The sequence below is a fragment of the Caretta caretta genome, chromosome 7 (genome assembly GCF_965140235.1).
Source record: "Caretta caretta isolate rCarCar2 chromosome 7, rCarCar1.hap1, whole genome shotgun sequence".
Lineage (NCBI taxonomy): Eukaryota > Metazoa > Chordata > Testudines > Cheloniidae > Caretta > Caretta caretta.
Genome location: NC_134212.1, coordinates 107,544,210 through 107,557,900, shown reverse-complemented (window position 1 = coordinate 107,557,900; position 13,691 = coordinate 107,544,210). Strand labels below are relative to the sequence as shown.

Here is a 13,691-nt window from a genome sequence, read left to right as displayed (position 1 = left end):
CACTGGAAGCCTAATACTGCAGAATCCACAATTTCCTCAATATTGCAAGTAGCACCTTAGTTATCAGTAACAATTAAGATTATTATAAAAATATTCAAGAAAAGTCTATTTTCCCTCACTTTTTAGGATCAGTTTTACAATCACGTTTCTCCTCTCCACCCAGTATAGTCAGTCAGCTTCCAAAGGAGCTGGAGGCCTATGCACACAGCATCCAGGGGAACTCAGATTCAGGAGCAGATTAGGCCTGAAACTACTTATAACTCTGACTACTATTCTATCTTATTGATGGGAATAGAGGCTGCATTAACTCACGTGAGGTGTGCTGTAACAATGGGATTCATATCCTTGTGCTTCATGTACACTGACAAACACCAAAACTACTCTCCATTCCAATACCACAATACCTTGTGCAGTGCTGCCATAGACACTCCACCTTTACAATTGCCATCTGCCTAGCCCACTACAGGCTTAAGCGGCATGGAAACAATTGTTTGAGTGAATTTCACTGTATAAATTATAGCTCATACTTCGCTCATGGCAACATCCAAAATAGTGTTGCACTTTCCCAATTTAACAAGTTTTTTTCAACATAAAAAGATACACTGCTTTTGTTTATTTGCACTACCCTCTTAAAAGCCTGAAAAATCAAATCAAATGTCTTCTTTGTGCCACACATCCATGATAACAGCTGTTTGCTTTCCTAAAATGAAAATCACAACTAATCTCACTTCAAACAAGATACTCAAGTTATGATCTAATAACCTGCTGTGACCAATGGAGGAAGCACAAAATAACTGAAAGACTCACCAAAAAAACTGCCAGTTTTGTTTTTCTGTAAATTTCTCAGAGCTTTCTTGAGTAGGGGCTCTTGTAATCACATATGGGAATAAAGGCCCTTCCCTTGATCCTGTTCAGATTGTGGCTTCAGTTGCAAGGGTGAGACAAAGCCGCTTGCCTGATACTCCCCTAGCTAGAAAGTGCCAGGTACATGGTGGGGGAAGCAAGCTGCTATATGAAAAAAAAGTTAAACTTACTCCTCCGCAGAAAAGGAAGTAGCACACGAGGAACTGTCACAATTCATTCCTAGTCTGCTCCTGGGGCAATGTAGCCACATGGTTCCCCCTTCTCAGGGCAGGTTGTAAAGATACGGTATTTAGAATCCAACCAATAAACACCGAGGCTAAATTCGATCTTGTTTTTAGTTTGTTTGGGTTTTTTTGTTAAATGAGGGTACTTTCTTACCCACCCCACCCTCCATCAAAGCCCCTTTCAGGGCCTGAACCATTTCTAAAAACATAGCAGGCTACATTAACTCTTCCATGGGAATAATCCTCACACTTCTTCAGTGACCAAGAATTTCTTACCATCACCAGCCACTTTGGGAGAATCCCCTTTAGCGAGAAATTTCAACATTTTCTTCAGAACTTTCTTGTGAGATTTGGAAGGTTGAAAATGTAAAGGTCGACATCTAAAACAGGAAATCAAATATTTTTAAATATTCTCTTTTTTACAAGAAATATAGTTCAAAGAAAACAAAGAACTATAGAAAGTTATAATACAATATTGCATACAACTATTTATTTTTCTTTAACTCATTTCTTTTCTATTTAAATTCCCTTGTAACCACCTGCTCAACTACTTTATTAAAAGGATTATTTTCAAGATTCTGACCTCATGGATGCCTTTGCAATATGCACCTTTATATGCACTCTTGCAACTGTATATGGATAAAGGAGTACATTCTCATTAAAAAATATAAAGCGAGTTTTATTGCTTGAGAAAAGAACTTATTGGGAGTCATCCAGTTACCCAAAGAACAGTTACAGCACTGGTGGCAGCAATCCAAGCTTCCTTGATACTACCCACCACCATTACCTGGAAGTAAAGGTAGTTCATTCTCCATGACTATTCAGTCCATAGTATTCCCTTTTGAGAATATGAAAGAGAGTGCCTGTAGGACACAGACACATCCATTAAGAGCCAGCCTGCAACCACCAGCTCATTTCATGTACGCCTTCACATAACTGCTGCTCTGAGCTGGCAATCTAAATGTGATAGGCCAGGATGCATTCATGATGGGATGGTGCAGGATGATGAAGCCTGTCATAGTTTGCATGAACCCACTTATGTCTTATGTAACATTCAAAGAACGCAATACCATTAAAAAGTAGGTTTACCATCCAACTAATTATTTTAACCAGGAGGAACTAATACATCCTGGAAGACCATGTTTGTATGACCACGATCTCAACTGGAAATGGTCAAGCCAAGTTATTTTTGAATATGTGGCCTTCCTTAAATGTTACGATTTTTCACACTACTATCATATTTTAAATTATTCCTTTTATATGCAACACAGCTTTAAAGGCACTATTCACATGCAATAAGCTCTTACCTTATTGTATACTGAGGACAACATGTCTGATTCATAATGGGCTTGTAGACATACTTCCCACTTCTAAAAATTATAATAAAATACTTCACTAAACTTGTAACAATGTCTGTTATAAGTACAATACAAAATTAATTCACAGAAGTTTCTAAATTGTTCTAAAAACACGTGAAACTGTTCCTTCAAGTAATATGAAAATCCCGTACTGACTAGAGTAACAAAACTGAAATAGCAAGTTCTTTAGCATTTTCACCAACCTGCTACCTGCTTCCACATTCAAATTTTATCCAGTCATATTTAGGCCTTTCAAAAATGCCAACTGAGGCATGGAAACGCAACTATGAAAGACTCTTATCTTGGTCATGTAGCCCCATCTCCTATCTAACTTTTCAATACCTTCCTACCTGAGTGTTAATTTATATTCTAGTTAAGACACCTTTTATAGTGATCTCCAATTCTCTGTAATTAGAAGCAGAATAGGGCTTGAAAAATCTACTTGCCTATTACCATGGAAGTTTATCCTGGAGCGTGGAGGGGCCTAAGCTAACAATTTCCACACAATGTGAGATTTTTTTCTTTTAAGTTACATGCCTACCCCTCATAATGGCAGATATTTTTCCTGATACAGGACTGTTTTTCTGAGTCTCCAGACATATACCTCCAAGCGTCATCTGTTTGCTCATAGCTTTTGCAAGCCACAACCAAGTCAAGTTGGAATGACTTCACAAATTAGAATGGTCAATTTCATGACTGCTGTAGAGACCTGGACAGCGATGAAACTGACAAGAATCAGGATCATGGCAATTACATACTTCTGCTACTGCTCCTTGGAAAAACTATGAGCAACTGTGGAGGCAAGTATTGGTATCCACAGAGTAGGAAAGCCAAAAAAACAGAAGCTAAGGAAAAGGTAAAGTAGCAATCCTCCTTGGAGCAACCAAAAGACGCTGGGTTAGGGGTTAGAGAGAGATGAAAAAACAATTTCTTCCTCAAATACAGAAATTCAGCTTCCAATTTATTACCCCGTGCCCACTAGTCAACGTTCGATAAAAAAGATGGCATCTCCAAAAATGGAGGATAGCACCTTGGTAGGAATCCTAGAACAGTGGTTTTCAAACTGTGGGTCATGGAATATAAGGAACCGGGTCACGGTGGCTCTGGTCAGCACCACCGACCGGGCCATTAGAAGTCCCGTTGGCGGTGCTGTCTGACTAACACAGGCTAGCCCCGACCTGTTCTGACATCATGCTGCACCCCGGAAGCGGCCAGCAGCAAGTCCAGCTCAGAGGTGGGGGGCCGCGGGGCTCTGAGCACTGCCCCCGCTCTGAGCACTGGCTCCACACTCCCATTGGCCAGGAGCTGGAGAGGGCAGTGCCTGTGGGCAAGAGCCATGCAGAGCCACTTGCACGCCTCTGCTTAGGAGCCAGACCTGCTGGCTGCTTCCGGGGCACAGCATGGTCCACGGTGTCAAGACAGGCAGGAAGCCTGCCTTAGCACCCGTGCTGCGCCGCTGACCAGTAGCCGTCTGAGGTAAGTCCGCACCCCAATCCCCTGCCCCAGCCCTGAGCCCCCGCCACAAATCCAGAGCCCCCTCCTGTACCCCAAATCCCTAATCCCAGCCCCACCCCAGAGCCCTGATCCCCTCCTGCACCCCAACACCTTGCCCTAGCCCAGAGCCCCCTCCCACACCCTGAACCCTTCATTCCCAGCCACATCCCGCAGCCCTCAGTCCCAAACCCCAACTCTCTGCCCCAGTCCTGAGCCTATCCCACACCTCAAACCCCTCATCCCCAGCTCCGTTGGGTCGTGGACATCAACAATTTTCTTTAACTGGGTCGCCAGAAAAAAAGGTGGAAAACCACTGTCTTAGAACACACCCCTTTTCTTGACAATTGGGGAGCGAGCTGGGATTCTCAATAGAGTATTTTTCATATCTGCCACTATCGAGAACAGTTAGCCTCTGGCCAGTAGTTCTCTGGTGAAAGTTTTGAGAGCTGATATGTGAATAAAAATCATATCTGTATGGCAGTTCTCTTTTATTTACTAACATGTAGTACTTGAAAACTTGTATTTTCTTCAAAAGAAAGTTTCTTCTTTCATGCATACTGTACAAATAAATTGGGAATGTTACAGAGATGTTTTAAAATATTTCAGTTTTTAAAGGCTATGACACTCTTCCTTCATTTCTCCATGTAGGTGGATGCTAGAGTTGGTTACCACACCATATCTTCCACCTTTGAGGGGGGCGGGGGAGGGAGAATTGTGAAAAGAACTTTCTCCAGTTTGACCCAACTCTTGCATTTACAGATTATCTGGATTAGAGTAACATTTTCAAGATGTATAAAGTACTTCAGTACTGTTCTAAAACATAAACGCCAAGACATAATAATGAAGTGCCTAACATTAGGCTCCTAAACCCATATTTAGTCACCTGATTACATGTTGGATTTTCGTACATACTGAGTGCCTAGCAGCTCCCACTGAAATCAACAGGTGCTGCTGGGTGCTCAGCACTTTTAAAAACCCAGCCATTTATTTGAATGACTAAATACAGGGTTAGCAGCCTGACTTTAGGCACCCATTTTTTTCAAGTCTTAATCAAAGGATGGAAGTCATCTAATGCCAAAGGAAAAAGTAGGCCTCAAGTTAAATATTTAAGTATTTTTGTATTAAGGATAATTCAAACTAACACAATTTAAGAACAATATATTATAAATAAATACATATTCACTTATGTTGGTGAAAGTTTTGAAAATCCAATTCATCTGCCATTATTTATACTTTTGCACATTGCATTTATATCAGCTAGGACAAGGAAAATCATTTTCAGTTCCTCAGTGCTGCGGTGTGTGTATTTGTTTAAATACAGATGTTTTCACTTTTCTATCTAATTAGTAAAATAGTCTACTGATCTTAAGTATTATGAAAGCTTTTTCTTCCTTAAACAAAATTTAAATTTTGGACCAAGCTTAAAATGACAGCATCCCTTTAAAGATTGTTTTTCTTAATTTACCTTCGCCATCCTCTGTCTATAAGATCCTGGTAATCTTGAACAGTCATCGAATGAGCCCACATGCCTGTAACAAACAGGTCACTGTCACAGTTATCTTTAAAACATTAAAATTTAAGCAATTTCTACTGAAAGCTTACTGTAAATCTAAAAGATTAATTTGGGATTTCTTCTAACAATTTTTGGGGGACCAGTTTCTTATATTTATAAACTTCATATTCAACACTTCAATGAATAAAGAGACAAAAAACTTAATGGGAAATTTGTTAAGAGAATTTAAAAACAGGCAATGTAAAACAAGATTGAAGTAAAACTGAAAGTCAATCATCCAATTAATTTAAAATTTAGAACATTTTAGTGTCAAATATTTACTATGTTTAAGTGTATTAAAATACTTATGTGTTTTGTCATTTTATTCAAACATCCATACAAAAGGTAGAACCGACTTTATAATCTGATTATATTTATTAGTTTCCCAAATTCCCTACTGACATGTCTGAAAGAGGCAATCACATATAGTTCCCCAATTTTAAGGTGATGCCATTCAAGGCTAGGAGCAAAATACCCCACTTCTTAGATATGAGTAGCTCAGGATATATTTGGAAGGCCTCCTGATGCAGATTTAAACCAGGAGTTTCAGACCCTTAACACCAGAAGAAATGGCAAAACAAAATGCAGATGAAAGGGCACAAGTAATGAGAGGGATTATCTAAGCTTTTTTCTGTGCCTACTATGCTATCATTTACTGCGGTATCTACCACAGTGGTGGTTCTGATAAAGACTTTAATACACGATTCCATATTCCCAACATGAAAAAACTTAATACCATATTACCTGACAATGGGACTCTGAACTCAAGAAACAGAGCAGTCCTCAAGCCAAGAGAAGCAAGACAGACCATAAAATGGCCTGAACTGTACGGGTGGTTAGGACAAGTGCACAGAATATGATCACAGACAGCTACCAGAATAGGGCCTAACCTTGCAGATCTTTAAAGTATGTCTACACAGGAAAGTTTAACCAGTTATACCAGTATAATTCCAGAATAAAGGTGGTGGGGGTTTTTTGTTTTGGTTTTTTTTTTTTTGGTTTATCTTAAACTCCTTCCAAAGCAGCATAAGCTAAACCAAAAAAAGCCACTCTTATTCCAAAACAAGAGTGTCCACACATGTGTATCAGTTTAAATTCACAACTTCACTAGTATAACTTTCCCGTGTAGACAAATCCTTACTCACAAGAGTACTCCAGCTGAAAACAGAAGAACTACTTGTGTGAATATAATGCTGTGTTCTTGGGTGGGGACTGAACCTTGGAATTCTGGTTCTGAAGCATTACAGCCGGTCAGGAACTTTCCAGCCAAATTTCAGAGTAACAGCCGTGTTAGTCTGTATTCGCAAAAAGAAAAGGAGTACTTGTGGCACCTTAGAGACTAACCAATTTATTTGAGCATGAGCTTTCGTGAGCTACAATGAAGCGAGCTGTAGCTCACGAAAGCTCATGCTCAAACAAATTGGTTAGTCTCTAAGGTGCCACAAGTACTCCTTTTCTTTTTCCAGCCAGTTTCAAAGGAAAATGCAAATTTGTTGAACCTGAAATATTTCACGGAAATGTCTCAGGTTTGACAAACTCTATCAGAAGCCTGCCTATTTTCCTGGTGTGCCGATGAGGAGCCTAGGCTTCTAGGATCTGTGGCTCTGGGGCAGCCCCATTGTGTGGACTGCAGCCAGGGTTGGGAAACACAGAGCTAAGAACTAGCTCAAGACAGGACTCTCAGGGTATATTGAGCTCAAGTCACCATGCTAAAATAGCTATGTGAATGTTCCAGCTCACGGTCACAGGCCTAGGGGTTGGATGGGCTTGAGAGCCTGAGCCATAATGTCCACATTGCTATCTTTAGCTCAATACCTCAGGCCCCACTAGCATGATGTTTGCACTTCATGTTTTATAAGATGTTTATAAGTGTGAATATAATGTAACTGGAATATGATTAATGCAAAAGGTCTCTTGTAAGGTATCATTACAAAGCTTATAATCTACAGAGTGTGTTCATCCTATTTGTATGAATGTATCATTCTTGTATCTGAAGCTAGAAATATGAAGTATAACTCTTAGGTCCTATTGTAATTATTCAAAGTGTGGGCCATTAATGGTGGTTTAGAATCTTGATGGCTCTCACTGACTAGGACAATTAACTGTAGATGGCTCTGTTAACCTGCAAGCCTCTACTACATACATGCGGCCAATCCTGCAAGAATGGAGGGGGGGCTCACAAGACATGTGAACATGTCCCATGATACTGGAATCCATCTTTAACCTGGTGCTTTTCCATTTAGGAGGAGGGCTGGGAACCCAGAGAGACACACAAAGGATTCCCACCTTGTGCCAAAGCTATAATAGGGGGTGGAACAGAACAAATGCGGCTGCCAGTTGTGAGAAATCCCCTAGTTACCACCTGAGCTGGAACTAACAAGAACTGTACCAGGGAAAGGATTGGGCCGAGACTAAGAAAAAGTCTAATTTGTAAAAGAAGCTTACTGGAACATGTGTAACAGTGAGATTTAACTGTATTCAGTTTCTTAATGTATTAGGCTTAGACTTGTGTAATTTGTTTTATTTTGCTTGATATTTTACTTCGTTCTGTCTGTTATTACTTGGAACCACTTAAATCCTACTTAAATCAGTGCTAGAGGGTGGACAATTTACGAGTTTACCCTGTATAAGCTTTGTACAGAGTAAAACAGATTTATTTGGGGTTTAGATCCCATGGGGAACTGGGTGTCTGGGTGCTGGAGATAGGTGACCTGCTGAGCAGTTTTTGGTTGAAGTCTGCTGCTTTGGGGGTGTGGACCAGATGTGGGTCAGTGTTTGCAGCTGACCAGCATGTCTGGCTCAGAGGCAAGGGTTCTGGAGTCCCAAGGTGGCAGGGAAAATGGGGTCAGAGGCAAATTCAACACATCAGGTGACAGTCCCAAGGGGGTCTCTGTGACCGAACCGGTCACACCAGCTCAAGATGGGACTCTCAGGGTATGCCTAGCTCAAGCCACCATGCTAAAATAGATACATGGATGTTCCAGCTCAGGGTCACAGGGTGGGGTGGGCTTGAGAGCCTAAGCCATAATGTCCACATTGCTATCTTTAGCTCAATAGCTCAGGTCCCACTAGTGCAAGTCTGTCTACCCAGGCTTCGATATTCACTCCCAACTGCAGCACAGACAAACCCTGAGGGCTTCCAGCTTCCTGGCTTTGCAGCCGGGGGTCTGGATATCCTGACATGGGCATCCAGGGTTCGCGACTCCATGGCAGCCCTGCAGCTTTGACTGTCTTGGGCTAGTGATACCTGAGCTTCTAGACTCCCAAGCTGGCTGGCTGGCTCAGCAACTCCCACAGAAGCCCTGTTGTGCATCCAGCAATGGGTAGTCCACATGGTGGGGCAGCCCCCCCAATAACAGACCCTGTAAGCCTTGGCAGCTGCTGCCTGAAATTCACATGATTCTTGTCAGTTTCACACTGCCAAGCACTGAATAGCTAAAAGAAAAGGAGTACTTGTGGCACCTTAGAGACTAACCAGTTTATTTGAGCATAAGCTTTCGTGAGCAGCTCACGAAAGCTTATGCTCAAATAAACTGGTTAGTCTCTAAGGTGCCACAAGTACTCCTTTTCTTTTTGCGAATACAGACTAACACGGCTGTTACTCTGAAAACTGAATATCTACTTATTCTTGAAAAAATTACATCTAGACAAATCATTAAAATTATGATAATGGAATACCCATCTATTAATAGTGTACAAACAATATTTAAATGTTTCCTTTTTAGAGCTGAAAGTCTTTCACAAATTGAGGCCCACACAGATTAGGGGACACATTTTCAAACCTATGTACCTAACTTTTCAGTGACTACAGCTCCCACTGAGTTCAGTTAAGAGTTGTGGGTTCTAAGCACCTCGAATGTCAAGATCTAGGTTCCTTGAAGCTAGGAATCCAAAACCGGAAGCACCCACATTAGAGGCCAGTTTTGAAAGTTTGGCTTTAAGTGACTTGCCAAGGTCACGTTGCAAGTCAGCAGCAAGGTCAGACACACCCCATACCTCTCCTGACTATCAATCTGAATGCCGACTTCCCTCAGTCTACAAATGCTATATTTCTCACAGCCAAAAGTGGCATAGCCTACTTTCAGGAGAGCTTTTTAAAACTTCTGGGATTGACTGGCACACCTGTAAACTCTACACAGATGCAGGCTTGATAGAAATTGGGGGGAAAGGCAGGGCTCACAGAAAGGCTTAAGGGAAGAATGGGCAGTTTTGCCAGGGCATTTTAATGTGAACAGGTTGCTACTGGATCTTAACCCTCAGAACTACCCCTTCCACCAGCCAGCCTATGAACGTGCCCGGTTCCCACACTTCCCTCAGCCCCATATAAACAAAGAAGCACCCATGCTCCCAAGTCCCTCTCCCCCCCCCCCACGTCCCGACGTCTCGTCTTCGCCCTCGGCCCCCCTCACACTGGCAACTCTCCCTGTCCTGCAGCCTGAATCAAACCAGTCCCCTCACCTAAACTGCCCGTATCAGTCCCACCCCAGCCAGCCCCTCCCACCCCACAGGCTATCCTCCGGGTCGGCCCCCCCCCCGCCCAACTACTCCCTCAGTCCCCTTTAACAGGTCCAACTGCTCCAACAACCGCCCCCCCGCCAACTCCCCCGCCCCGGGGGGGGTCCCGGCCCGCACCATGGGAGAGGTTGCCAGTCACGTTCTTGCAGTAGCCGCAGCGGTAGCCGGCCTCTCCCCCGAAGTACTCAACGATGCTCGAGGAACGGTCGACCCCCGCCATCTTCCCCACGGTCCGTACTGACCCACCAGCTCAGGGCAGCGCCGTGCCTGAAACCCTACTCGCGACCCCGGAAGCAACCGCCGTCGCCATTTTGGTTATGGGCAAGCCTGGCGAGGTTGCGTCCTCACAGGGAGGAACACAGTCATAAACTCCGCCATCTTTACTAACGGCAGCCCACACGTTTTCCAGGAGAAACAGAGGGGCGGGTCCGTCCTCTTTACTAAGGGCACGGGAGCTTCCTCGAGGAGAAGGTCGCAAGCTCCGCCATCTTTACCAAGGGCAAGTGCCGCTGAGGGAGTCCCAGTTTCCCAGCGGTATTTCAGAGCTCCGGCCCGGACCGGTGGTGGCGGGGTGCCCAGCCTTGGTTGAGCAAGCTGGACCTCTGCCCAGACATTTGTGTACTCCGCCACAGGTAGCAGCAGGCAGAGAGGGCTGCGTCCGGCTCCCGGGCAGCCAGTGCTTGAAGATCCGGGCTGCTTGCTCGGCCTTTGCGAGAGCCGGTGTTACAGGGCTTGTTTCCAGCCCAGCCCTTTATACCTACTTACCAGTGGAGACTTTCCCTTGGACAGAGGCGCAATAGCCACACTGGTAACCCTCCTTCCAGCCTCTGTACTCCACTACGGTACAGTGCATCGTGCACGGGGGGCCTCACACCCGGCCACGGACTGCGCTCTGCAGCGCCCCTCCACGGGGGGGGGGGGGGGGAAGGTCACAGCTGCTCCGCCATGTGCACGGGCCTTATTCGACAAGCCCTCAGCCGGGACGCAGCCGGTTTACCCTTTTCGTGCATTTGGGGAGTTGGCAGGCGTGGCGCTGTCTGGAATCATAAAGCATAATAGCTGCGGTGAGGGTAGTGCTCCCAGGCGCCCTGTTCAATGCACGGGAGCTGCTCCGCCTCACGAACTTGCTCCGGGGATTGAAAATTCACCGCTTGGGAGCCTGGGTGGGTGAACTGTGGGGGGTCGCTGAGGCGACACAGCGTTCTCCGCGAGAACCGCTCCCTGCCAAGCTGTTTGTTCAATTACTTTCAACGAAGCAGGTATCGCCCCTGCCGTGGCACTGTGCATGAAACCCATTACTACAACCCTTTGCTAGCGAATACTCACTCAGACCCTATGCTGTGGAGCCTAAATAAAATGTTTAGTACACAATACTAGTAAATGCAGGATGATAAAAACAATATTTTTTTTATATTTATTGTGGGATACACTTTAAGAACATACGTTACCAGATGTATTTTAAGGACTGAAGCCCTCTGTTACAAAAATAAAAAAGTGTCTGCCATGGAAGGTTAGAGGCATGAACTCTGCCATGATTACGAAAGAGTTTTCCCTCTTAGTAAAGCTATTTTTGAGCAAGTCAGGGGCTGTAAAGAGATGAACTTAAAATAATCAATGTACGCCTAAAATTTCACTTACTGTTTTTACAAACGTCTAAGAGTTGAGGGGGGAGATGTCACCTTAACTCTGCACCTCAGTCTTCCAACACTTTTGCTGGCTGGTTGGGGTTTTTTTCCTTCTAATGCTCTTTGTGTGTGGAAAAGGCTGTACTCTACCTATCCTACCTTTTCTAACTGGAGTTTTTGGAATTAAACTCATATTGGGCAAGGTAGGAGAAGTGGGGCACAGGAGGCAATTGAGTATAAGCAGCTTTAATTCCACGTTAAAGTTTGTGTGAAATGAATTTCTCCTTCCCCCCCTTTATAAAAGTGGGACTAGTCTCTTCTCCTCCCGCAGCACCATGGGCCTCGTGCAAGCATAGAGTCCCCCATTTAGCTTCCCTCATCCCATTGCAAGGCATATGGGCTTGACCATGTCCAATTTCACTCCCTCCAACATGGAGTATTTGTGACATACACTACCTTTTCCCATTTTCAGATCTGCATGCACTGAACATGCCTGTTTTCCTGGCCCCTGGCAATCTAAGGAGGTTCCCCATAATAGGGGAAGAAAGGAATTATAGAGTTTTCCCTGTCCTCACAGGAGGTCCACAACTGCCACGTACAAACATATCAAGCACAACACTGGCTCCCACACCTGCCACTTCTGCAAGTGTCCCTCATGTCTCTTTCTGACACTTTCTTCTCCTTTAGCAAAAGGCAATTTTCATTATAGGACCCCCTTAAAGCCTTAAACACAAAATGGTTTTCAGTATTAAATCTGCAAAAATTTTCTCCCAAACTTCAAAAAAGGGAAAGTAGCCCCTTGAAGACAGCATAAAGATGGAGAAACTGAGCAAGATATTAAATAATGTTGACAGGGTTACACAAGGAGTCAGGAATGGAATCCAGTCTGTTGAGCCCCACTCCTGTGCTTTAACTGCAAGACCATTCTTCCTCACTTTCACCGACATGGGGAAGGATTCTCTTCAGAAACCTCAGTAATGTATATGGCACCTCCAAAAATTAAAATTAAGTGATTTGCCTACAGTAATGTAAGTGCCCCCATAAACAGCAGTTCCTAGCTCTTTCATGGACTTCAATACTAAGTGCCTTTCCTTACATCTATAACAAAATAAGCAGTGACCGGAAATTCTTATTAACGGAAGGTTGATCAATTTACTGACATTCATTCAGTCACAACCATGTGGAATTATCAGATGCAAATGAAAGTGCAGGGAAACTTGAAAACAGTGGTGAATGGAAGCAAGCTGGAGATTCTTGTATCACCCCTAAAGAGTAGATGAGTTCAGGGTCTTTCTGGCCTCATGGGAGACCAAGGACAATCTTCAGTCAGGAGTAGACTTACAAGTACTACCCATTCACATTTTAGTGTCCATAGATGCATCCTCCCGGGGATTCACAGACACTTCAAACCCATGAAATCTCGTCTCCTTGGTTAACAGTAACTATACATTAATATTCTAGAGTTGAGGATTGTCTTGAATGGTCTAAGATCTTTCATACATCTGGCATCAAAGAGGTGGTCTTGTGGGGCACCAACTTCTATGAGAACAGAATTGAAAACAAACTGATTTGCTCCATGCTCAGTCTCATAATTCTTCTGATGAGGTATTCTTTGGTAATGGATGGATCTCTTAGTCATTGTTTTCAGTAGAAGCAATTTTCTGTTCAAACAACAGACTGCAACAACAAGTAATGTCTCCTCTTTCCATTGAGGGATGAGGCTCCTCCATGCCTTTCTATCACTGCCTCAATACTAAAAGTCCTGATAAAGATTAGAAGAAACAAGGAGTTGATAATCACCATGGCATCATGATCAGAGACCAGTGTTTCTCAGCTCTCTGTTTATTTCCTGGATATTAGTTTAAAGAATCTTCATGTGCATGTTGCAATTGCTTTGGCCTGTCAGGAACTAGTAGCTGAAGGTAGACAGTGTCTAACAAAGCTGGTGACAGTTCCTTTTGAGCCAGTCAGTACTTATGAGCTCAGGTGGTGGTGTTTTGTTTTTTAAATAACCAAAGGCACCTCTTGTTCTAAGGATTTCACAGAAATCTCAATAGAA

General features: G+C 43.6%; 1 protein-coding gene across 7 annotated transcripts in view; it reads right to left on the bottom strand.

The window, feature by feature from the left end:
* Nucleotides 1–10,900, bottom strand: part of ATE1 (arginyltransferase 1) — a 182,316-nt gene extending 171,416 nt beyond the window's left edge. For 3 of the 7 annotated variants that reach the window (XM_048856322.2, XM_048856321.2, XM_075131044.1), the window contains exons 1-4: nt 10,773–10,900; nt 5,406–5,469; nt 2,396–2,458; nt 1,365–1,468 (exon numbers count right to left, since the gene is read on the bottom strand). In XM_048856322.2, the coding sequence (XP_048712279.2) occupies nt 1,365–1,468; nt 2,396–2,458; nt 5,406–5,469; nt 10,773–10,860 (319 nt within the window). In that variant the 5' untranslated portion in view covers nt 10,861–10,900. Of the gene's footprint in view, nt 1–1,364; nt 1,469–2,395; nt 2,459–5,405; nt 5,470–10,124; nt 10,722–10,772 lie in introns of those variants that run through there. The other 4 variants (XM_048856318.2, XM_048856319.2, XM_048856320.2 and 1 more) reach the window with 2 other exon arrangements.
* Nucleotides 10,901–13,691: the final 2,791 nt, after the last annotated feature.